The sequence below is a fragment of the Cynocephalus volans genome, chromosome 10, assembly GCF_027409185.1.
Source record: "Cynocephalus volans isolate mCynVol1 chromosome 10, mCynVol1.pri, whole genome shotgun sequence".
NCBI lineage: Eukaryota > Metazoa > Chordata > Mammalia > Dermoptera > Cynocephalidae > Cynocephalus > Cynocephalus volans.
The window spans coordinates 98,029,602-98,054,710 of NC_084469.1; the positions used below are offsets into that span (position 1 = coordinate 98,029,602).

At 47.4% G+C, this 25,109-nt stretch overlaps 1 protein-coding gene across 2 annotated transcripts in view; it reads right to left on the bottom strand.

Moving 5' to 3' along the window:
* Positions 1 to 25,109, bottom strand: part of MLLT1 (MLLT1 super elongation complex subunit) — a 64,655-nt gene that overhangs the window by 16,093 nt on the left and 23,453 nt on the right. The window contains exons 4-5 of one of the 2 annotated variants that reach the window (XM_063110317.1): positions 4,143 to 4,286; positions 749 to 874 (exon numbers count right to left, since the gene is read on the bottom strand). In XM_063110317.1, coding sequence (XP_062966387.1) covers positions 749 to 874; positions 4,143 to 4,286 — 270 coding nt within the window. The remainder of the gene's footprint in view (positions 1 to 748; positions 875 to 4,142; positions 4,287 to 25,109) is intronic. The other variant, XM_063110318.1, reaches the window with a different exon arrangement.

Consider the following 25,109-nt stretch of genomic DNA (forward strand, 5'->3'; position numbering starts at 1 on the left):
GCACCCAACAGGCAAGTGAAGCAAGGGAAACGCAGGGGTGAGAAGCGGGCAGACAGTGGTCAGTGATGTGGTAACAGCCGTTGCCCTGAGAGTCGCGTGGAGCTGAGGAGGTGGTTGCCAAGGAACGGGATGCTCACTCACGGGTGGATATGTACACCATGGGACCATCTGAAGGGCTTTCCAGTTTGTCCTCTGGGAGCCACTCTGGGATGGTTCAGAGAGTGCCAAGACAAGGCAGCACATCTCTACTGCAGCGGGACCCAGTGGGCTCGCTCACGTCATCCCCCACCCCTCCCCAGGTGAGCTCCCCTCTGCAGCGAGCTACGGCCAGAGAAGCAAAGCCCGGCATGGCCAAGAGCAGGAGCCACCTGGGCTGCACTAAGGAGACCCCAGAAGGTGGGCAGCCACAGCCCATGATAGAGACACTCTGTCCCAAAGCAGCCCTGGTGCCGGCTGACTGTCTGTGGAGGGTGAGCAGTGCTAAGGGCCAGCCCTCGCTCGAGGGGAAGGGAGAGAGGATGGGGCAGGTGTCTGGCCTCAAGATGAATGGGGCAAAGAGCCGAGATCACTTGTCTTATTCCCTGGACTCCTAAGGAAGTGACAGGGAGCAGCAAGGTGGAGCACAGAGAGCTCGAAGAGGAAGATGCCCAGGGCGTGAGATCAGGTGCGCAAGGCCCAGCTTGGCAGGGGGAGGGCGCCCCGAGCCCAGGACCCACCACGGCAGGACGGGGCCTTCTGCCTCACTAACCTTGGAGCCGTGGGACGGTTTGGTCTTCTTGGGGTCAGAGAAGGCAGAGAGTGGAATTGTGGGTAACATGGGGTAGTCGGGGCTGGGCCTGGACACCGTTTCTGCTCCTTCGGGCATTACCATCACCTAGTGATAAAGAAGAGACAGACGTTATCAACCAGCACGGGGCAGGCCAGACATCCTCACAGGACGGAGGAGGCCCCACATGAGTGTAGCTAAAGGTGGTCCAAGCTTCTTTTTTCAGGGGAAGGGCGAAAGGAGAGCCTGAGCACCACCTTCCTGAAAGAATCACAGGCATTTCCTCAGCTGGGGATTGAACACTGAGTGAAGCAGGCTGGGTGGTGGAGCATGAAGAGAAGCCCGGGGTCCTAGGATGGTTGGACCCAGGTGGGCCGCACAGCCTCAGGGAGGAGAGCCCTGGGCACAGTGGCCGGGAGGGATGGGCCACGAAGACTTGCCGAGCTTGCCGAGAAGCACAAGAAGGCAGCTGTGGCCAAAGCCTGACCTACGCGCTGAGGTTTAAAGAGACCAGAGGCACAGTCTGGAAAGGCGAGAAGCCAGCCAGACACCGCGACAGCGGTCATGCGGCAGAGTGAGTGACTTCTGAGAGATTTGCACAGATGCGACGTCGGTGAGTCCTGGAGAATAAGCCTTCCTCTGCTGGCAGGTGGCTGAAGCTGAATGAAACAGAGAGAGCAGCGAGGCCACAGCAGAGACCAGGCAGAAGGCCCGCAGGAGGTGGGATACAGCCACCCTTGGCAGTTCTCTGCACAAGCCACCGCACACAAGCTGCAGGGGAGGGAAGTGTTGGCTCCTGCACTTTGATAGAAAGCTATGGACGAGGGATGGCCTGGGGTCCTTCCATGAGGTGCTCCCAGGAAACACCTGCCTGGTCCCAGTGAGGCTCTCAGGACACCTGGTACAGGGAGAGAAAGCTTGGGGCACAGTCTGGAAAAACCAACACTGCATGTTAGTTACCACAACCACTGAGGCGGGTCATTCAGAGAAAGCCCTCCCGACAGCAGGATAGAACAAGAGAGTAAAACGCACTTCAGAAAAAAGTATTGACCTCGGTAGAGGAAGCATCACTAATAACCTGGAGCACCTGGGAGGGGTGAGCCAAGCCTTTCATCTAAGCACGCTGATGTGACGCCGACACAGGGGCCACCCAGCTCTGAGCTGCAGCTCATCAGAGCCATGTGATCACAACACTCAGAAGCACGGCGCCGATGACAGCCAACAGCCGAGCCTTACACCAGCTCCCGGAACACATGCCACATGGACGTCCCCATGCTTCAAGGCTGGCAACACCACACATGGGGTCACAGCAGCAGGGCCAGCCTGGTGGCACACTGGCCCCAGGAGGCCATGGCTTGCCCACTCTCAGGCCCTTTCCTCCCACTCTCGCTTCATTCACCTTCTCCCCCTTCAACTGTGCGTCCTAAACTGACACGATTTCAGGATCACGCAGTCTCTAGGCCTTTTGTGTCTCTCTTCTGCTCTGTAACAATGACCTTTAAAAAGAATTAAGGTGAAGGTCAACAAAAGGATCTACTTCTACCTCCATCGAGGGACTGCCATGAAGACAGTCTCTCCTGGTGGAAATACAGACCCTCAGCTGATGGGCAGAGGACAAGAAGGCCAGCCTGACTCCTAGAGCAGTGGGAAATCCCACTCTGTCACTTCTGCAAAAGTGGCAGAAGCCTCACACGAACAGTTACAAAACTCTAGTGCCCCCAGCGCAGGGGGCACAGACGGCAGCTCTCATCCACTTACAGACCGGCCCTTCCTCCAGGTCTTCCAGCACGACATCCACACAGGCAGGGCTGGGGTAACTCGCTACTGGACAGCAAAGACCTGCCCCACTGAGGACATGTAAGTTCCAGAATGGCTAACACAGGGAGCACAGTTCCCTGGTCCTGGCAGTCACTGAGAGGAGCCTCTGTCCCATAAGGGTCTTGGACTGCTCTGGAGGCTGCAGGAGCTCCTGCCTGCCCAGCCTGCTCCTCGGGTGGCGCTCTCTGAGGGTGAACAGCGCCACAGCCTCTGTCAGAAGCGCAGCAGGGGCTGTCAGACGCTCTCTCCCTCCCTCCCTCCCTCCCTCCCTCCCTCGCGGCCCTTCCCTCCCCACCTTGTCCCCGCCCCACAGTTTTATATGTTTAGATGATGCCCACAGAGCATTCATCTCCTCACAGCACAGGACACCACCTCCAGCAGTGGGCAGGGGCCTGGGCAGAGCTGACTGTTTCCCAAAGAAATGTGACCAGGGAACCTCCAGGGGATGCCCAGAAACACCTCAGGGAAATACATGGCCACGTAATAAGGTGGAGAGACAGACCTAGAGAGCTCTGGGACTTGGCCCCCTCCCTACATCCTCAGTTCTTCCAGAACTCTGGGCAAACCTGCCCCATGCTGCTCACTTAAATCCATCCCAGAGCCTCCCTGCCTCACTACTGGCCTCCACATGCGCCCAAGTGCCACATAGGAATCACAAACGAATCTTTTATTAGGAACACAGCAGGACTTACCCAAACTTTCTACCATGAACAAACTATTGCTTTAATTTAAAAAGAAAAATGTCCATAAAAGACTCAACTGTGTAAATTTAAAGGAAAGAGCTGCTGCTCCCTGAGCCTAAAGAAACTCAACCACAACTCCCAGTATTCACTTTGGAGAACGACCTGCCCCCTACACTGCACGCACACACACACCACACATGACAAACACATGCACACCACACACACAACCTGCATATCCACACACACACTCTCCACACCCACACACACAACTCTGGCCTGACTCCACCACCTGCAGCTCCTGCTACACAGACTGTCCAGCCTGCAGCCCTGTGCCCTGTCCGCCTCCACACACAGCCATCAGCACCCTGCACCCCACCCCCATCTCCAAGAGCCCTGATGGGGCACTCTGCCCCGGTGGTGATTCCACCCAGGCCACTACATGGGGATCTCAGCCACACAACTCACTATAGAGACCTACATCTGAGAGCTGATGATGTCATCTGGCCTCACGAGGACAAAAGCGACGAGCAGTGGTGCACCGTCAGGGCCTCTGCAGAGAAGCCCCCATGGCCTCCCCCAATGGCACAGCGCCCAGCCGCAGCCCTGCCAAGCCGGTTGGTTAAGAGCTGGCTCAGGCCTGGCCACGCGGACAGACCGGCCTCAAGCTCATTCCTTCTGCAGCTCTTCGTGCAGGAAGATGCTAATCAACCATAGCCACCCATGAAACTATGGGACAACTAGTGACTCGTCATCAACACAGCCAACGCGCCCGCACAGGCGGGGGAGCACCTGTTCCCATCCAGCTGCGCCAAGCGCTACCTGCACAACCTGCGCCCCAGCCAGCAGGGCGGGGCTGCCCACTCGGGCACACTCACCCCGCCAGCCCTCAGGAGCTTGTACCGGAACTCAGTGGTGGGGTTGTTGAAGGTGAGCTTCTCGCAGCGCAGGTGGTTCACGGGCGGGTTGCCCTCCAGGTTCAGGAACAGGTCATAGGTGAAGCACACCTTCCTGGGCTCCTCCTGGAACAAAGAAAACAAGGAAGTCCGCATCAGAGGTGCAGGCGGCTGCGGCCACGGAACAGGACAGGAGCAGGTGCCAGCTCCCAACTGTGGCCTTGGGTCCTCCTTCCTCCTTCCCTGCCTGCCCGCCACCTCTCCTCCCCTCTGATCCTCATCTGCTTCTCTCTTAACCTGCCTCCTTCCCTCTTTCTCTCTTATGCAAAATAAGTTATCTCACTATGTGCAGCAGACTGGGCAAAGCAGCCTCTGGACAGAAACAAAGGCCAATAATAACGATGCTCTTAGAGGATTACAGAGATATTCCCGCCACTGGTGTAGACAGCCACGTGCACGCGCTTCCCCTTCAGCCCCCACAGCACTCGCTGGCAAATGGGGAAAGTGAGGCTCAAAGACACACCACAAACAGGCGGCACTGCTGAAACCCAACCCATCCCCTGAGGCCCGCGATCTTAATGCCTCAACTCCCTGCTTCTTTTCCAGGAAGGGTTGAGCCCGCCAGGGAGCACGAGACACAGCCTCAGACAACAGGACCAGAGCTCGGAGTGAGCTGCAAGCAGAGCAGGACAAGAACACAGACATGAGATCACTATCTAGTTTCCGCAAGGCTGCGTCCTCGCCACCCTACAAGACAGTGCAGAACAGCGCCCGGCATGCGGCAGGCCCTCGATGGATTCATGAGACTAGTGAGCAGGGAGCTCCTAAGGCACGGCCATGAGACTGAACGAGGGGTGTGGTGGCCTCAGGGTAGGAGCTATTTGTACCAGCTCCTTCTAAGGCCCTCAAAGGGCCCAGCAGTGTGTTTATAGGGTTGTGTTTCTGTATACCTCAACAAAGCAAGACACGTTAATATTCTTTTTCTTAGAGTCCCACAAAATCCAGATGTGCTCCTGACAGGGATATCAGGCTGGTAAGAAAAATAGAGTGAAGAGGGAGTGTGGAGGATCGACTGGGACAGGCTCGAATGCCATGTTGGGGGATTTAAGCCTGTTCTTATAAACAATGGGTATGTGTACATTGACGAGCAACTGGTTTTCGACAAGGTTGTGGAGACAATTCGATGGGGAGTCTCTTCATCAAATGGTGCTGGAATGACTGGATTAACTACACACAGAAGAGCAAAACTGGACCCTCACCTCACACTACACACAAAAATAACTCAAAATGATCAAAGACCTGAACGTAAGAACTAAAACTACAGAACTCTCAGAAGACATGGGTGAGCGGGGTTGCCTAGAGGAGCAGCACCCACCATGGAGGCAAGCGGGAGGAAAGCCAGGAGACCTTCAGGTGGGCAAAGCCCGGCCCCTCCTGCCTTCTTGTCTTGTAAGAAAACCAGCCCTTGTATTAAGCCCCGTTACATGTTTGCTATGAGCAACTGAATGCTACCCTAACTGATACACCAAGACACAGCCAGTGCTCACTTCCCACGCAGAGCTCTGTGCCTCCTGGGAAGCAGGGGCTGTGGGGAGGTGCTCCACATTAGCTGAATGAATGAAATGCTGCTGTGGACGAGCAGCAGGGGAGCGGGAGGGCTAGGAGGGCTCCCTGGATGCTGGGAGTCAGTCAGGTCGAGGAGCTAAGTGGGGGTGGGGAGCTCCAGGCTGGACCAGCGAAGAGCCCATGCGGCCTAACAGTGGAAACAAGGTCTCAGGCTGCAGCCTCCTTGCGGCTGGAGCTGAAGTGGGGTGTGGAGCAAGGCGGCAGCAGGTGACCCCAGGGCAAGAGCCTTGGCCGCCACTGAGGAGTGTGAGCTGTGACCTGAAGTGGATGAGGACCTGGAGCTCAGGAAGAACAGCCAGATCTGTGTCTCAGGAAGACGCACCCTCAGGGCTGAGTGCCAAGGATGGACTGCAGGTGCCACTCATAACTGGGCGCAGGCGGGTCTGGCCCTGTAGATAAAGGGGTGGAGGAATCAGGCCCCTGTCCTGCCTTCCCTGCAGAAACGGCACTGCCAGGTAAATCTGGAGAAGGTGAGGGAGGTAAACCGCATGGACGTGTTCCAGCCAATCCACAAGGAAGGAATGTGAGCACCACGTCTGTGATTCCTGTGACTTGGTCACCTAGGCACTGGCCACCAACTCAGCCAACATCACAGACACAGATCTCCACACCAGACCTGCCCTCTGGGGAGATCGAACCCCCAGATCCAGGTACCACCCAGCAGGTAACACAAAACTCCAAAGATGGAGCTTATGTCACCACACAAAGGCAGCCACAGACAGATGGCACCAAGCTCTGCGGGACAAGTGACCTGCTTTCTTCAACAAATAGATGACAAAGAAAAAGAAAGAAAGGCAAAAAGGTAGAGGAAGAACCTGTAGAGTAAAAGGGATTTAAAAGACAAACCAATCAATCACAATGCACGGATCTTACGGAGATCCTGATGCAAACAGAAAAAAACAAAATTTTAAACACTGACTTAAAAGGGATTATTAATTTGTAGGTGTGATACTGGCATTATTATCTTTTAGAGACACTGTCTGAAATATTTACAAATGACGTGTAGAATCTGAACTTGAGGGTGGTGGCGGGGCAGGGACAGTGCGAGTGAGGCTGTGGCCAACCCTGCTGTCCAGGCGGTGGCTGCGAGGCACTGTTGCCTCACTCTGTCCACTTCTGCAAATGTCTCCAACTTCCCCTGATAACTTGTCTGATAACACTCAGAGGAGGCTCGTGGCTAGCAGAGCTTCCTGCTCAGCAGCCTGGGGCCTGAGCGACACTGGCAGTGGAGGCCCCCAGCTGGCAGCTGGACATCCCTGCAGCGCTGTGTACAGAACGAGGTTAGACCAGGCCTGCAGCTGGCCTCCCACTGGCTGCGTGGCCTTGGTCCTGCCCTCCTAAGCCAGGAATTCTTCATCCGTAGCATGGGAGGATTCCACGCAATGCTGCAGCTACAGAGCTCAGCAGGCACCTGGGATACAAAGAAGCTACTGCTTTTCCCAGAAGGGAATCAAGAAGTGCACTGGGGAGAGACAGCAGGAGGCAGATGGCACCTGAACCCACAGGACTCCCCAGGGATGCTCCACAGCTCTACCCACGCCAGGCGGGGGTGCCAACGCTCAGACCCGGTCTTGCCCCTCCCCTCCACTGTCTCCAGGTGGCCTCACACACGGCCGCAGCTTTGCTTTCTGGCTGCATGGCAAGTCTGGATGCTTCTCCCTAGCTCCTCCACCAGCCCCTCTCCAGGACCACTTGCCACTTCCCAGCCCTCCAGCTGCTGCCACAGTGGCCCCCTTTCAGGCCACAGCACTTGAACCAGCTCATGGCTCACTCCACTCCATCAAACCCTCATCATGGCCAGGACCACCTGGGCCTCAGGCCACTCCCCTCCAGCCACACTGCCTTTAACCCTGCCCAGTTCTCTTCCTGACACCAGCCTGGCAGCTGGGCTTCTCACAGCACCTGAGTCACTCTCTTAGAGTGACTGTCATGTTTTGTTCTCGATGAGCCTGGCCCTAAGCTAACACTCGTGTCTGCTGAACATTCCTAAATACTCATTTATCCACCAAAACTGTAATGGGCACCTACCACGTGTTCACAGCAGTGATCAAGACTGAGGAGGGTCTCTAACCTTAGGGACAGCCAGAGCAAGAAGGCAGAACAGCCATGTCAGCAGTGACACTGATGTGACACTGGTGGCTGATCACGGCCAGGCGGTTTTCTGAGCACTAATGTGTGGGAATGTGCCACTGCCCTGAACACAGGTGCTCCCAGTGTCCCCATGTCCCTGAAGCCAAGGCAGAGAATGTGGTCAGAAGCAGAGCCAGGACTCTCCTCGGGCAGGTGTTCTCTGCAAACCCCAGATCTTAGAGAGGTTCCTCATGCCCACATGAACCAACCAGAAGGCAACCGGCATGACAAGAGGCCAGGCCACGTTCTTTATGATTCCCTGAGAAGGGCAGTGCTGAACAAAGCGAGGAGGGCGGCACCCACAGCTGCCTCTCACCCTGGAGCACAGTGTGTGCCAGGCTACCAGCAACCTGGGATCAACTGCTGGAAGCTGCCCTGAGAGTCATAGCACACTGAGAATGGTGAAACGGTGCCCTCTCTGGACGAGACCTCATGCCCATGAAACTTGGGAACTCCCAAGTAGGTTACAGACCCCTCCCTGGACACCCCTATAAAACCAGCCTCCTGAGACAGGCCGAGACATACAGCCCTGCAAAGCCTCTGAGGCCCGGCAGCATGCTCAGCTGGCAATCCCCAGGGCAACATTTTCAGCCACTCCAGCTGGACCCCAATGTGGGCCTGCCCTAAGCAATTCAGCTACCTGCTGGACTACAGTGTTCTAGGGCCCAGCCGGGAGCAGCCACCCATGCCCCAGGCCACTGGCCACAAGCCAGTATCTCTTCAGCCTCAGCAAACTGAGATGCAGAGAAACTGGCCAAACAGGTGCCGGTGCCAAAAGCCGCGGCCTGAGCACCCATCCAAAGCGCCGTGTGCCACACACACCTGCCAGCACTCCTGGAGATGAAGGTCGGGGGGGGCCTGGGTGGCTGGGCTGGCCCTGGCACAGGGCAGCTCAAGGGAAAGGCCCAGGGCCCTGAGCCTAGCTGACTATGCCTGCAGTTCTTCCCAACAGCTGGGCCTCCTTCCACGGCTGGTTGCACTGTCCCTGGAAGATGTCCAGGTTTACCTCCTCACTCTGGTGCAAGAGAAGAAGAGCCAGCCTTCATGTGAGGTGTCCTGGCCATCTCTATCCTGCCCAGTCCCGTCCCTTGGGGCCACTGGACATCCCTTGTGAGTGGCTCTGGGTTCACAGACATCCCCTGGGCTCTAGATCTAAGTGCCAGTTTATAGGAAATACCAGAGAAATATTGCCACGCAGCTGCCATGAGCAACATTCCTGCAGGACACACAAAACAACTTCTTCTCAAAATGCTGTGTAAAGAAGAAAAAAAAAAAGACATAGATATGAGACAACAGGGGCAATTGGATATGTGATAATATTAAGATGCATTAATTTACTAATTTCTAGGTTTAACGATATTGTGGTTATTGTGTTTTGTGTTTTTTAAGAGTCTTATTATTTCTTACAGACACATACTGACGTATTTCATATAGGATATGTATTGATTCAAAACCATCCTGGGGTTGGAGACGAGAAAACATCACCTGCAAACTAGTAACTGCTGAAGCTGGATGGTGGGTGATGGTCTGCTCTGCCCTTTTCTCTACTTCTGTATATTTTTTAAAAGTTTTCTATACTGAGAAAAATTAAACACGTATGCTTGGATCCACCCCCAGCCTTTGCCACAGCTCTGAATTTCAATTCAACGCCATCTGTGTTGGTCCTGGGAGTCTGCCTCTGTCCTGGTGCTGGGAAGAGAGTGGGGAGTAGGACGTGCCCCTCATGGAGCCCAGACTAGGCCGGATGGACCCTTGCTTCCCGGAGTCCTCTTAGCCACCAAGCAAGTTCCCTGCATTCTGCCGTGCTGCAGGCTTCATCAGCGCCTCATTTCATCCACTCAAACCCTCTGAGACTGAGTCACTGTTCTCACCGTCCGACAGCAGAGGAAACTGAGGTTTACTGGAATCAGTTGCCAAAGCCACATACAACCATGAAGGCTAAATGCTAGTCCGTGCATCCAAAGTCTCTCTCATCTGCAGAGCATTGCTCTTCCTTTGGATGAGTGTCTAATGCAGTCGGCTCTTGGGTTCCCCAGCCCAATCAGAATGTGGCTGCTCCCTCAGCAGTAAGAGAGAGCTGACCAGCTGCGGAGAGCAAGGGAAGAAACACAGCAAAAAAGTCCAAGAAAAAAACACTAGCAAACCTGAAATCCATCTTCCAGGATGCGATCCGACCAAAATATTAACACAAGAATGTAAATGAATGTACAAGGAGGGTGAGTGAGGGTCTCTGCAACAGTAAGACACCTCAGGATGACAAAGTGTCCCTCAATAGGAAAAGTCAGGTAGATCCTAAACTGCAGGGCGCACTATGCAGACGTTACAGAGAATGGGACAGAGTCCCTGTGCTGGCATGGGAAGGCCCACGGTGAAGACAAGAACATGTATCTCTCACTCACACAGAGAACAAAATGTTTTGGAAGGACGACTAATTGTTTGTTGGAGTTACTTCAAGGAAGTGGGCTGGAGAGAGGATTTCAATTCCTTGCCACCTGCATATATGAGTATTTCACCTTTGTAACTAGAAGAAAAACTTTCTTTTAAAAAAGACTTAAGAAAAGCAGAATAATGTGGGCTTTGGGGTGAGAGACCTCCTAGGTGTTGAAGCAGCTCTGCCACAGACTTGCTGTGTGACCCTGGACATGCCACTGCACCTCTCTGCACCTCAGTGAAAGGAGGAGATCAAAGGGGAAGAAGGGAGGAAGGACAATGCACCTCTGGCCCCCGGGACAACATGGGGGCATCAGGCTGGGCCCCTCCCCACGTCTGCCTGACAACTCTGCCGAGGAGGTCATGGAGGGGCACTTGGTGCACCGGGTCCCCGGGATGGGTGCAGTAGGGTCAGTCCACATTCCACACTGCTTGAAACAGCAGAAGCCACAAGAGACTCACATGCCTGTCTGTGAGGGGCTGTCACCACTGGGGAAGGAAGGGAATGTTCTTGTTCACCTGGGAATTGTCAACTCCACTGTGGAGAACCCTGCTGCCACTGCACAGGACTCGATAGGTACAGCGAAGTGACTAAGAGGCCAGCATGCAGAGATCCCCAAGACACCCTGCTAGGAGAAAGCAATGGCAAAACAGAGTCTAACAGAATCCCAGTGCTTTTAAAGAACTACTTTATTTGTGAATGTAAAATACACAGGAAAAGAGTGTAGAACCGAGAACCAGTAACATCTGGAGAGAGCAAAAAAATTCATTGGGGCAGAGAGATGTAAAGGAAAGAGTTCCATGTTTTATTCTACATGCTTTGGTATTACCTGCATTGTGATAACGTGAATATATTCCTGCATCAGTAATCAATTAGAAACTAGAACATGAATGCAGAAAGGCAAACATGACATTTTAAAGAGCTTCCCATGGAAACAGTCAAGAATTTTTATGCTTGAAGTTGGCTTCTATTATCTGGAACCCTCACTTAATGATTTCTCCCCACACTACACTGAAGAGCAGGGAGGGAAGCAGCCTGCAATATACACGCATGCGCAAAATGGCAATTTAGAGAAGAAACCTGGATGTAATAAGTGGAAGGAAGCCAGGCGTGGCACCTAGGCCCAGAGACCTGCAAGTGGGCAGCCTCCCTGACCCTCCTGCCTCTCTCTTTACAAGAGCCCACCACAGGGTAGCTATAAGACAGAGAAAAGAGACTGAGACTGCACATATACAACATGGAGACAACCTCTCTCTAACCTGAACTGAGGCTGTCTGAACCGGAAGCCTCTATACCCACTCCCCTCCATCCAGCCCCAGGACACTGGGCGGGCTGACGCTGACAAGTCTGTGCCTCCCAGGTGACTGTCGGGCACAGGCCAGCTCCAGGCTCCATCCATTAAGGGCTCCACGAATGCCAGACCCCAGCTCACCCCTACTCGACAGGGTCTTCCCTCACTTTAGAGAGTGACAGCACACATGTTTTGCAATCCTCATCTTTACAGGAGACTTATTCAGTCAGGAAACAGTGTCTTGGAAAACTGGCAAAGAATTTCATCAGGCAAATGCCTAGATAAGGAAATTTGGGGAATACGATGGCTGCTTTCAACTCCAAGCCAATTCTTCCAGCTCTTTCACTAGGATTAGTAGGGACTACCATCCCCACCCCCAGGGGTCCTTGGGTGCCTGTGATCGGCTGCAGGATCAGGCTGCACCTCTTCTGCAGAGGCATTTCTCTCCCAGGCTCCAGACCCTGCCTTCTAGGAAACACAGAGGCATCTGGGGTCCCACATCATCGAGGAACAGAAAGATGCTACAGGGGAAGACAAATCACGCACAGTCAGTACGCATTCACGTGGCTTGTCACAACTCGGCAGCCCCCTGACCTTTCCCTGTGTCTCCTCACACAATGTCTCTTCTGTTCTGGCTCCCTCGGCAACCCACCAGTAAGGGCCTTCCCTCTCAGCTGTATCAACCAGCCAATTGTCCCTGGCAGAGAGCTCTGAGGGCTCTCCAGAGGGGCTGCCCGCCTCCTGAACTTTGCAAAGCCCCGGAGAGCCTGGGAGCCTGGGAGGGGAGTGCATGGCACAGTGACTCACACGCCAGCCGATCTGGGTGACGGCAGCGAGAAGAGAAGACAATGGTGACCCCAGAGGGGCATGCTGAAGCGGGAGAATCTAGGTTCCCCACTTGCATCACTCCAGACCAGCTCTCCCCAAGTCTTCAATGAAATGGAGGTGAGCAGGGCAGGCCCAGCTGCAGCCAGTGTCAGATGGTTTCTGTAGCCGTTTCCACTCTCAGAAGGGTGAGGGAGGGGTGCAGAGGAGCTCAGGATTTGGGGGCCCCAGGACCCCCCAAGCATGTCACCAGCTCTGCCAAGCTGCCTATGCAGCTGCCCCGAACACAAGTCAGCCAAGATATGTCTTAGAAGATGCCTCTGAGAGTTTTTAAGCCTCTGAAGCCGGAGTTGTCAAAACTTTCCACATAAAACCACGCAAACTTCCTAATAAAATGTACCAACACGCCCTTCCTGTGCCTTCAGATAACTGAAGTAACCCATGGAAAGTTAGGGATGGTTATGGCTCACTGTCCAAGAATAGCTTGTTGCGGGGGTGGAGGAGGATGTCTAATATTAGCAGAAAATAACCAAAATAAACTACTTTTTCACATTTTAACATTTCTGAACATTGGACTGTCTCTTAAAATCACCGTGTACACTTAACACACCTCTTTTTCTCTTCCCAGAATGTGTCACTAAATTATGGTACATCCCGCAATGAAGAGAGACTTGGACTGGAGGAAATGGAACCCAAGGACAGAGGTGGGGCAAGTGCTGGCGGGGTTGGGGCCAGCACACACGTTCACATGCCTACCAAACATCTACAGAGCACGGCAGGGCTGCTGGCCTGATGCTGGACACAAGAAACCACATCGTAGGTTTCCACGAACTTAGACCACCTCTCCCCAACTGATGACTGATTCTCTCACCCTCTCTCGGTTTTGCCAAGCACTCCAAGCCAGACACTCAGGTCCGAGTGGCAACCGGCTTTAATTTGAAAAACAAACAAACAAAAATCAGATCTAAGAAGAGTCCCAAGGAAAATTAAGTCCAACTGCTGATCTTGGCTAATGACTCAAAACAAAATCAGACCATGCTGAAGTCAGCCTGCCATAAGCATAAGGCAGGTAAAGAGTGGAATCACCACAATGCAAAGCTGAGAGACCTCAGGAGCGGGTCCCAGCCCCAGCAGTGAGGGAGGGAAAGGAATGATGCATAGCTTGCAAGCTCAGGGAGGGGCAGCAGCGACCAGGCCCCTCCTTCGCACCCTGCTCATGCCCAAGCCCAAGCCACAAGCCTATGGGACCAAAAGCTTGCAGTGTCAAAGCCCTCCAGGTCAGCCCTGAAGCCCACCTGGACACGTGAGCACCAACCCCCCCAGGCCCTGACCCCGTTTCTTAACCAACTCCAGGACAAAGACAAGCACTTCCTGTTTGGCAGGCACTGAATTATTTCCAGCAAAGATTGAGCCAGGTCTGCTCTATGATGTGACTGATCTACTACAGAACAATGTGAGACAGGCACGAGACAGGCACCTCACTGGGGACCCTGCAGTCACGACCACGAGACCTTATGCCCACACAAGCAGATGCACCCAAAGGGCTTAATCCTTTACTGAAGGTGTAACGCTGCAGTGGCTCCCCAGTGTGCTGAGATGAGAAGCCCAGCCCACCTCCCAGCTCGTCCCCTCCCATGCCTGCCCCCAACCCCTCTGCCTGGCTGGCTCTGAGTCCACCTCGATTTCTAAGGGACACTCTTCCAATGTTTTCTAACTGGGTCCCTCCTAAGACAATTGCAGCACCCTGAGCTCTGGCTTCAGAGAACTTGTGACTTGTGCCAATGCGGTCATGTCTCTTACCGTACGTGTGCTGTCTCTCATCCTGTTGGTCTGTGAACTCTATGAAAAATGGGACCATGTCCACTGTGGTCCTCACTGGTCCCTAGACACAGTAAATATCTGTTGCTTGAATAAATCAATGAAACTCCAGAAAGAAACCAAAGAAAACCAATTTCTCCTCCTCATTGTAAATAAAAAAAATTTTAAATCCTCAGCTACAAAGAGTAAATGACAATGGCACCTACTGCCAGGTACCATTTGCCTGCCAGCAGTTTCCTCTGTACCCCTAAACAGCAGTCCCAGTACATGCCACCAGTGCACAGCACACAGAAAACCACAGGCCTTGGCTCTGGCAAAGGGTTTTCAGATGCAATACCAAAAGTACAATCCACCGAACAAAAAACAATAAACTATCAAAAATTTAAAATTTATGCAAAAGATATTAAGAGAATAAAAAAAAAAATAAGTCACAGACTTGGAGAAAATTTTTGCAAATCATATACTAGATAAAGGACTTCTTATCCAGAGTACATACAGAAGTCTTAAAACTCAACAATAAGAACACAATTAACCCAGTTTAAAAAAAATTTTTTTTTAAAAGAGCAAAATTCTGAACAGACACTTCACCAAAAAAAAAAAAAAAAAAAAAAAAAAAAAACCATGAACTGCAAATAAGCACATGAGAAGATGCTCATCATTTTCAGCTGTCTGGAAGATGCCAGTCAAAAGCTAATGACATACCACTGCACACCCCTAGGACGGCTACCACCAAAAAGACAGGAAAAAGGCACTGGTGAGGACGTGGAGAAACTGGAGCCCTCAAAAGAACTGAATAGACATTTTTCAAAGTAAGACACACAAATTGCCAACAGGTATATGAAAAGATGCTCAACATCACCAGTCAGCAGGGAAATGTAAATTAAAACCACATTGAGAGATCATCTCACCCCAGTTAGACTGGCTATAATCAAAAAGACAGAGAATAACAAATGCTGGTGAGGATGTGGAGAAAAGGGAATGCCCCTACACTGTTGGTGGGACTGTAAATTAGTACAACCACTGTGGAAAACAGTACAGAGGCTCTCAAACAACTACAGATAGACCCACCATATGATCCAGCAATCCCACTTCTGGGTATATAAACAGAGGAATGGAAATCATCACGTTGAAGAGATACCTGAACTCCCATGTCCATCTGTTTACAATAGCCAAGATATGGAACCAACCTAAATGTCCATTGATGGATGATTGGATAAGAAAACTATGGTATATATACACCACGGAATACTACTCTGCCATAGAAAATAATGAAATTCTCCCATTTGCAACAACATGGATGAGCCTGGAGAAACTTATGTTGAGTGAAATAAGCAAAGCACAGAGGGATAAATACCACATGTACTCACTCATAAGTGGAAGCTAAGAGAGAAAGAAGAAAGGAAAGAAAGACCACAGTGGTGTATTGGACTTGCAGAGAGAGAGAATATACCTAGGGATGCAAAGTGGAGTGGGGAGAGGGGGATAGGGAGGGAGGTTGGGGATAATTGGGGGGATAATTGGGTGGGGGCCATGGGGTATAATCACAATTTGAGGTAATGGGCATGTATCTTAGGTACTAGTGGTGACAATTTGCTCTGTACCCCATGAATATTCATAACCAATTAAAAAAAAAAAAAGAAAAGAAAAGAAACTGGAGCCCTCATACACTGCTGGTGGGAATGGGAAATGGTACAGCCACTGTGGAAAACAGCCTGGCAGTTACTCAAAAAGTTAAATATATTGGGCCGACCCTGTGGCGCACTAGGGAGAGTGCGGCGCTGGGAGCGCAGCGGGGCTCCCGCCGCGGGTTCGGATCCTATATAGGGATGGCCGTGTGCGGACGACACCAAGCCAAGGGTTGCGATCCCCTTACCGGTCACAAAAAAAAGACAAAAAAAAAAAAAGTTAAATATAGAATGACCCAGACCCAGCAATTCCACTGGAATTAGAAAGTGTGATGGTTTGAGGATTGTACAACTCTGAATACAGGTTGAACAGCCCTAATCCAAAAAGCTCCAAAATCCCAAGTGCTCTGAAATCCAAAACTTCCTGAGTGCCAATATGATGCTCAAAGAAAACACTCATTGCAGCATTTTGGATTTCAGATTTTTGGATTAGGAATGCTCCGCCAGTATGTATTCTGCAAATATTCCAAAGTCCAAAACAATCCAAAATCTGACATACTTCTGGTCCCAAGCATTTTGGATAAGGAATACTCAACCTGTATACTAAAAACTATTGAATTGTACACTTGAATTGTATGTTATGTGAATTATATCTCAGTAAAGCTGTTTAGAAAAGAGAGGGGGCTGGCCGGTTAGCTCAGTTGGTCAGAGCATGGTGCTGATAACACCAATGTCCAGGGTTCAATCCTCGTACTGGCCAGCCACCAGAAAAAAAAGAGAGAGAGAGAGAGATACCACTATACAGGGAAGGGAGAGGAAGGAGGGGAGAGAAGGAAGGAAGGGAGGAAAGAAGGGGACAGGAAGAGGGAGAGAAAGAACCTGACCATGTCAGATGCTGGCAAGGATGGAGAGCCGCAGGAGCTTACTGCTGGTGGAAACACAAAATGGCACAGCCAGATTAGAAAACTGCTGGGCAGTTTCTTATAAAGTTAAACAGACACAAACCATATGACTCCCCACGCCTGGGTATTTAGCCAAACTGAAAACTAAAGCTCACACAAAAACCCACATGCAAATGTTCATAGCAACTTTATTCATATGCACCAAATACTGGAAACAACCCAGACATCCTTCAGCAGGTGAATGGATAAAGAAACTGTAATGCTTCCATACAACAGAACACTACTCAGCAAAAAAATAAATGAACTATTCATTCATGCAACAACATGGGTGAATCTCAAGTGCATTTTGCTAAGTGAAAGAAACCAGACAACGGGCTACATACTGTCTGATTCTATTTATATGACAATCTGGAAAAGGTAAAACTATACGGATGAAAAACAGATGAGTAGCTGCGAGTGATTGGGGGAGGGGGGTAGATGGGACTAACTTCAAAGAGATAACAAGGGGGAGCTGGGGGGGAGGTGGAACTGTTCTGTATGGTACTGTCGTGGAGGAAGCAAGACTCTGTGCATGTCAAAACTCAAAAGAGTGAATTTCATTGAAAACAAACAAAATAAATAAATAAATAAATAACAATAATAACCAGATGGGCAGAGGGAAGGGACCCAAGATGGAATGTAGACCATGACTAATAAGTCTAAGTGTATTACAAAGGTATGACATTACCACACGGAGGAACACGGGGGAACACTGTCATAAATAACTTTGTAAAACAGTGTTCTAACTAGAACCCATAAGGCTAAGACAAAGGGAACTGAGTGCAAACATTGAAATCTAGTTGGTAACTTTATTTCTCATGGGAGTACTGGTTAGCAACTCTGAAACTACTTGTCAGGTATACTAGACTTAAACCAGTAAGTAAATATATTGTAGATAATGAAGGCTCCCAGACCTTGGCTTTTACATACTATTCTTCAATAAAAGGAACCAAGGCTCCTTGCAGCAATGGCTGATTCTAGAGTGGAGCAGGGAAAACATCAGGCAAGCCTGTGGTGCCAGAATTTGAGGAAGCACCCAAAAATCCATAGGAACGTGATGAAAAGGCACAGGGGCCAAACAGAGTGAGCTCCCACTTCCCAACACAAGAATAACTTAAACAAAATAAGCAACAATACAATACGATTGGGTTACAATCAAAAGAAAAACCAAATATCCATGAATCCAAATTGATATAAATAAATGACTAAGTAAGTAAATAGGAAAGAAGGGACAACTATTCCTTACCAGAAAATTCCAATTGATAAATATAAGAGGAATGAAAGAAATAAAAATCACCATTAAACCACCACTGATGGATGGATGCTAAAATTAGTGGACGGAACTATAAAAAGAAACAAGTTATCTGCATAGCTTCAAAGTATCTCCCTCAAGATAGGAATTAGTTACTGTGGTGGTTTTACCCTCTGCCCACCAGGGCTTAATTACTCTCTTCTTGAGTGTGGGCTGGACTTAAGTGACTTGCTTCTACCTAACAGAGTATGGAAAGGGACAGAGAGTGACCTGACAGTGGAGAAACACGGCAGATACCCCTTAACCAGGAGATCAAGGTCTACAGCACCTGTTAACCATGAGCCACGCTAACATCTGGTACTCTCTAACATGATGTGGGGAGAAGGGCACTTTACCTCTCTGCGGTCTTCTTACCAAAATCTATAACCCCAGACAAGTGAGAAAACACCAGACAAACCCAAGTTGAGGGACATTCTATAAAATACCTGCTTAGTACTTTTCGAAAATATCTAGTTCATGAAAGACTGAGAGAAAAGACGTGACAACTAAATGAAACATAGCATTCTAGAGTGGATTCTAGAACAGCAACAACAAAAAACCATCAGTAGAAAATGTGGAAATCCAAATAAAGTCTGTAGTTTAGTGAAAGGTACTGCACCAACGTTAATTCCTTAGTTTTGATCACTGTGCCATGGTTATGTAAGCTGTTAACTTTAGGGGAAGCTGGATGGGGGGGTGTCTATGGGAACTCTCTCTACTATTTTCGCAACCCTCTCTGTGTGTCTATTACAAAATTAAAAATTAAAAAAAATCGTTAACTATGAGACATTCACAGTCGGGAACCATACTCAGTTCAGTTGGAAGATTTTTTTTGTTTGTCTTTTTGTTTTTTTGTCTTTTTCGTGACCGGCACTCAGCCAGTGAGTGCACCGGCCAGTCCTATATAGGATCTGAACCCGCGGTGGGAGCGTTGCTGCACTCCCAGCGCCGCACTCTCCCAAGTGCGCCACAGGCTCGGCCCCAGTTGGAAGATTTTTATGTATGTTTGGAGCAATTCGTGTGTGTTAATCTGCTTCTTTCTCCAACTGTAAATTTTATGGAATCTAAATAACAGATCCAGTCTTTCTGATGAAAACTTAGTGTCCAAACTGAGATGTGTAATAAGTATAATGTATAGACCAAATTAGGAAAGCAGTATAAAAAAGAATGTGAAAATATCTCATTAACAATTAAATTTTTCTTTTATATTAATTATACGTTTAAATGACAATATTTTGGATATTTTGCTTAAAGTAATGAAAATTGATTTCACCTTTCTTTTAATCTTTTTTAATGTAGCTACTAAAAAAAATTTTTTTTTTTTTAAAGATGACCGGTAAAGGGATCTTAACCCTTGACTTGGTGTTGTTGGCACCACACTCTCCCAGTGAACTAACCAGCCATCCTTATATAGGGATCCAAACCCGTGGCCTTGGTGTTACCAGCACCACACTCTCCCAAGTGAGCCACAGGCCGACCCCTAAAAAAAAAGAAATTAAGTTACATGTGTGGCTTGCATATTTTTATGGCACAGCTTAGAGTCCAAGATCACTCACTCGAACAGGAAAAGCTTCAAATACCACTGACCACTTCCAGGACAACAAATGGATATAGAAGGAGCACGTCAGCAAGATTCCTTTCGCCTGACTGGTCCTAGTACACTTAGGAACCAATTTATTCATCCTAGACACACCACCCTGTCCCATGGCAGCACCAACATGCTCTCCCAGGCCACAATCAAGGCCCCAGCACACGGTCCAAAGGAACAATTCACCACAGCACGTGGAGGCCCCTCTGGGTTGACACATGATGGGAGGGAGACCATGGAGATCCCCCTTGAAGTGCGCCAGCTCCCAGTTCAGGGAAGTTCACGTCATACATTCCATCTGTTCAGCAATATGCTTTACTGTTGGCATTTAAAAGTGGGTACCTAGGGGCTGGGTGGTTAGTTCAGTTGATTAGAGCGTGGTGCTATAACACCACTAGGTCAGGGGTTCAGATTCTTGTACAGACCAGCCACCAAAAATAAAATTTAAAAAAAATAAAAATAAAAATGGGCACCTACCCAGAATATATAAAGAACTCTTACAACTCAACAACAAAAAGAAAAACAGCTCAATTCAGAAATAGGTCAAGGGCTGGAAGGGACATGTCTTCAAAAATGACATAAAAATGGCCAAAAAGCACATCAAAAAGATGCTCAACATTATTAATCATCAGGGAAATGCAAATCAAAACCACAATGAGACACCAATTCACACCCACTAAGATGGCTATAATTAAAAATAAAACAAAAAACAAACAAAACAGAAAATAACAAATGTTGGCAAGGATATGGAGGAATTGGAATGCTTGTGGATCACTGGTGGCCATGTAAAATGGCCCAGCTACTGGGGAAAACAGTTTGGCATTCCCTCAAAAAATTAAACATAGAATTACCTTATGACCCAGCAATTCCACTCTTAAGTATTTACCCAAAGGAATTAAAAACTGGTCACAATGGTTTTCCTCTGTATTTTCTTCCAGGTTCTCTAGTTTTAGGTTTAATATTTACATCTATGATTTGGGGATAAATTTTGTATATAGTGCAATGTGTGGTCAAGGTTCCTTTTGTTTTGTTTTGTCTATCCATTATTAATACATTGGTGGACATTTAAGTCTGTTTCCACCTTTTTGCTATTGCGAGTAGTGCTGCTATGAACATGGGTGTACATGTTCTTGTTTGAGTACCACTCTCAATATTGAAACTGTATTTCAATACTGCTCTGTGTAGACCATCGAGGCAAAAGACAAATAAGAAAATAAAGGACACATATACTATAAACCAACTAAACTTAATAGACACATACAAACACTCAAACCCAACAAGAGCAGAATATACATTCTTCCCAAGTGCACACGGAACATTCTCCAGGATAGGCCATGTTAGGTCATAACACAATTCTCAATAAATTTTAAAAGACTGATTCACACAAAGTATCTTCTGTGGCCACAATGAAATGAAGCTAGAAATCAACAACTGAAGGAAGGCTGGAAATTTTGTAAATACATGGAAGTTAAACAACACACTCTTAAACAACTGTGATGGTTAATTTTAGGTGTCAACTTGACTGGATTAAGGAATACCTACAGAAATGGCAAAGCAGAACAAAAAAAGCAGAGAAAATGTGATCTATTCTCATTAATTCTCTCTCTCTCTCTCTCTCTCTCTCTACTGGAGCTGGGACACTCTTCTTCTGTCCTTGGACATCAGAACTCCAGGCTCCCTGGCCTTTGGACTACAGGACTTACACTAGTGATTCTGTGGGTTCTCAGGCCTTTGGCCTCTGACTGAGAATTATACCACTGGCTTCCTTGGTTCTGAGGCACTCAAACGTGGATTGAGCCATACTACTGACATCCCAGGGCTTCCAGCTTGCTGACAGCCTATCATAGGACTTCTCAGCCTACATAGTCAGGTAAGCCAACTACCCTAATAAATCTTCTCTCATGCATCCATCTATCCTATTGATTTTGCTTCTCTGGAGAACTCTGACTAATACAATGACCAATGGACCAAAGGAGAAATCACTAGGAACAGTGCTCAGAGGGTAATGTACAGGTGTAAACACCTATTTTTAAAAAATAAGAACGATGTCAAATCAACAACTAACCTTCTACCTTAAGAAACTAGAAAAGAACAAACCAAACCTTAAGCCAGAAGAAGGAAACATAAAAACAGAGATAAATGAAATAGGGAATAAAAGAAATAGAGTGAATCGATGAAATCAAAAGTTTGTTCTTTGAAGAGATCAACTAAATTGACATACCTTTAGCTTAGATTATGACAAAAAAGAGAACATGCAAATAAAATTAGAAATAAAAGTGGAAACTACCACCCTTACAAAAATTAAAAGAATTATAAGAGAAGACTATAAACAATCATACACCAACAAATTAGACAATCTACATAAGATGAACATAGTCCTAGAAACAAATTACCAAAACTGATTCAACAAGTAGAAAATCTCAATAGATCTATAACAAATAAGAGATTGAGTCAGTAATCAAAATTTACCAAAAGGAAAAGTCCAGGACCAGATGGCTTTGCTAGTGAACTCTGCCAAACACTCAAAGAAGAATAAACATGAGTCCTACTCAAACTCTACCAAAATTAGAAGAGGAGGAAATACTTCCTAACCCATTCTACAAGGTCACCATGACCATGATACCAAAGGCAGAGAAAGATACAAGAAAACTACAGACAAATATTCCTTTTGAATACAGACACAAAAATCCTCAACAAAATACTAGCAAACCAAATCCAACAGCACATTAAAAAGATCATACACCATAACCAAGAGGGATTTATTCCAGGAATGCAAGGCTTGTTCAACATAAAACCAATCAATATAATACAGCACATTAATGAAAGGAAGTAAAAATCCCATGTGATCTCAATAGAGGCAGAAAAAGCATCTGACAAAATTCAACATCTGTTCGTGATTGAAAAAAAAAATAGTAAACTAGGAACAGAAGATGCAACATAATAAAAAATATATACTTGGTCTCTGCCCCTAGTCCTGGCACAGAGCTTCTAAAACCCTATAACTTCCTGAATGGCAGGGATAACAGAAGCATATTTTGTTATAAAATTTGGGTCTTAGTCTTGGGTTTCTGAACAAGAACTTCTAGAATGATTGAAATCTTCAGAGTAATAAGAGTATCTTTTTGCATGTCCCTGAGATGAAGGGTGGCTGAAAGTCCTCAGACAGCTTCAGGAAGGAAGCTGATTGCCAGAAGAACCCACTGGGTGATTAGAGGGTTGGAATTTTCAGCCCCAACCCCTGACCTCCTGGGGAGGGAAGAGGGGCTGGAGATTGAGTTTAATCACTAATGGCCAGTGATTTAATCAATCATGCCTACATGATGGAATCTCCATAAAAACCTTTAACAAAGGAATTCAGAGAGCTTCCAGGTTGGTGAATCCATCAAGGTGCTGGGAGAATGGCACATCCAGAGGGCATGGAAACTCCATGACCCTTCCCACATACTTTGTCCTATGTGTCGCTTCCATCTGGCCATTCCCGAATTGTACCCTTTATAAGAAACCAGTAATGGAAACAAAATGTTTCCTTGAGTTCTGTGAGCCATTATAGAAAATTATCAAACGTAAGGAGGGGTTATCTCTCAATTTATAGCCAGTTGGTCAGAGGACAGGAGACAACCTGAGACTCGTGATTGGCATCTGAAGTGGGGGGAGTCATGTAGTACTGAGCCCTTTATCTGATTAAAATGTAGAACACCCAGGTAGTGAAGGGAATTAGAGAACTTCAATATGTGGGAAAAGCTACACATTCGGTGTCAGAAATGTTGTGGGTAAAGAAAACTGGTGGTTTTTTTTTTTTAGAAAAGAACTTTTTTTAACATGATAAAGGGTGTTTATGAAAAATCCACAGCTGACATCACACTCAATGGTAAAAGGCTGAAAATGTTTCTCCTAAGATCAGAAACACCATAAGGATGCCCACTTTCACCACTGCTACTCAACATGGTACTGGAAGTCCAAGCCCGAGCAATTAGGCAAGAGAAAGAAACAAAAGGTATCCAAATTGGAAAGGAAGAAGTAAAACTATCTCCATTTGCAGATGACATGATTTTATATACAAAAAATCCCAAAGAAGCCACAAAAAAACTACTAAAGCTAATAAACAAATTTAGTAAAGCTGCAGAGTACAAGATCAACACACAAAAATAACTAGTGTTTCTACATACCAGCAATGAACAATCCAAAAATGGAATTAAGAAAACAATTCCATTTGCAATAGCATCCAAAAGAGTAAAATACCTAGGAATAAATTTAACCAAGGATGTAGAAGACTTATCATATACACTGAAAATTACAAAATATTGCTAAAAAAATTTAAAGACCTAATTAAATGAAAAGACATTCCATGTTTATGGATTGGAGGATTTAATATTGCTAAAATGGCAATAGCCTCCAAAGTGATCTACAGTGTCAGTGCAATCCCTACCAAAAGCCAAAGAAAATTTTTTTTTTCAAAAATGGAAAAGCTAAACCTCAAATTCTTACAGAATTGCAAGAAGCTCAGAATAACCAAAATCATAAGGGAGGGGGAAAAAATAAAACACAAAGTTAGAAGACTCACATGTCCCCATTTCAAAATTTCCTGAAACGTACAGTAATCAAAATGGTATGGTACTAATATAAGGACAGACATATAGACCAGTGGAATAGAATTAAGAATCCAGTTTTAAACCCGAAATCTATGGCCAATTGATTTTCATTAAGGGTGCTAAGACCACTCAATGGGGGAAAGAAAAATGTCATCAACAAAAGTGCTGGGATATTTGGAAAACCACATACAAAAGAATGAAGTTGGATCCTACCTCACTCCATATACAAAAGTTAACTGAAAATGGATCAACTATCTAAATATAAGAATTAAATATAAAACTAGTTTAAGTAAACAGTAAATCTTCACGACCTCAGATTTGGCAATGCAGTCAGAGATCTGACACCAATAGTGTGAGCAACAGAAGAAAAAACAGATAAAGTGAACTTCATAAAAATCTGAAACTTCTGTACACCAAAGGACATTATCAAGAATGTGAAAAAACAACCTACAGAAGGAGATAAAATATTTGCAAATCTCACATCTGGCAAGAGTTTAACATCTAGAATACATAAAGAAATTCCACAATGCAAGAACAAAGACAAACAACCTAATTCAAAACCAGGCAAAGGATATACATGGACATTTCTCCAAAGAAGACATACAAACAGCCACCAAGCATGTGAAAAGATATTAAGCATCATTGGTCACTAAGGAAATACAAATAAAAACTTCAGTGTGATACCACTTCACATGTACTATGATGGCTATAATTTTAAAAAGTGGAAAACATTCATTGCTGAGGATATGGAGAAATAGGAACCCTCCTACATTGCTGGTGGAAATATAAAAGAG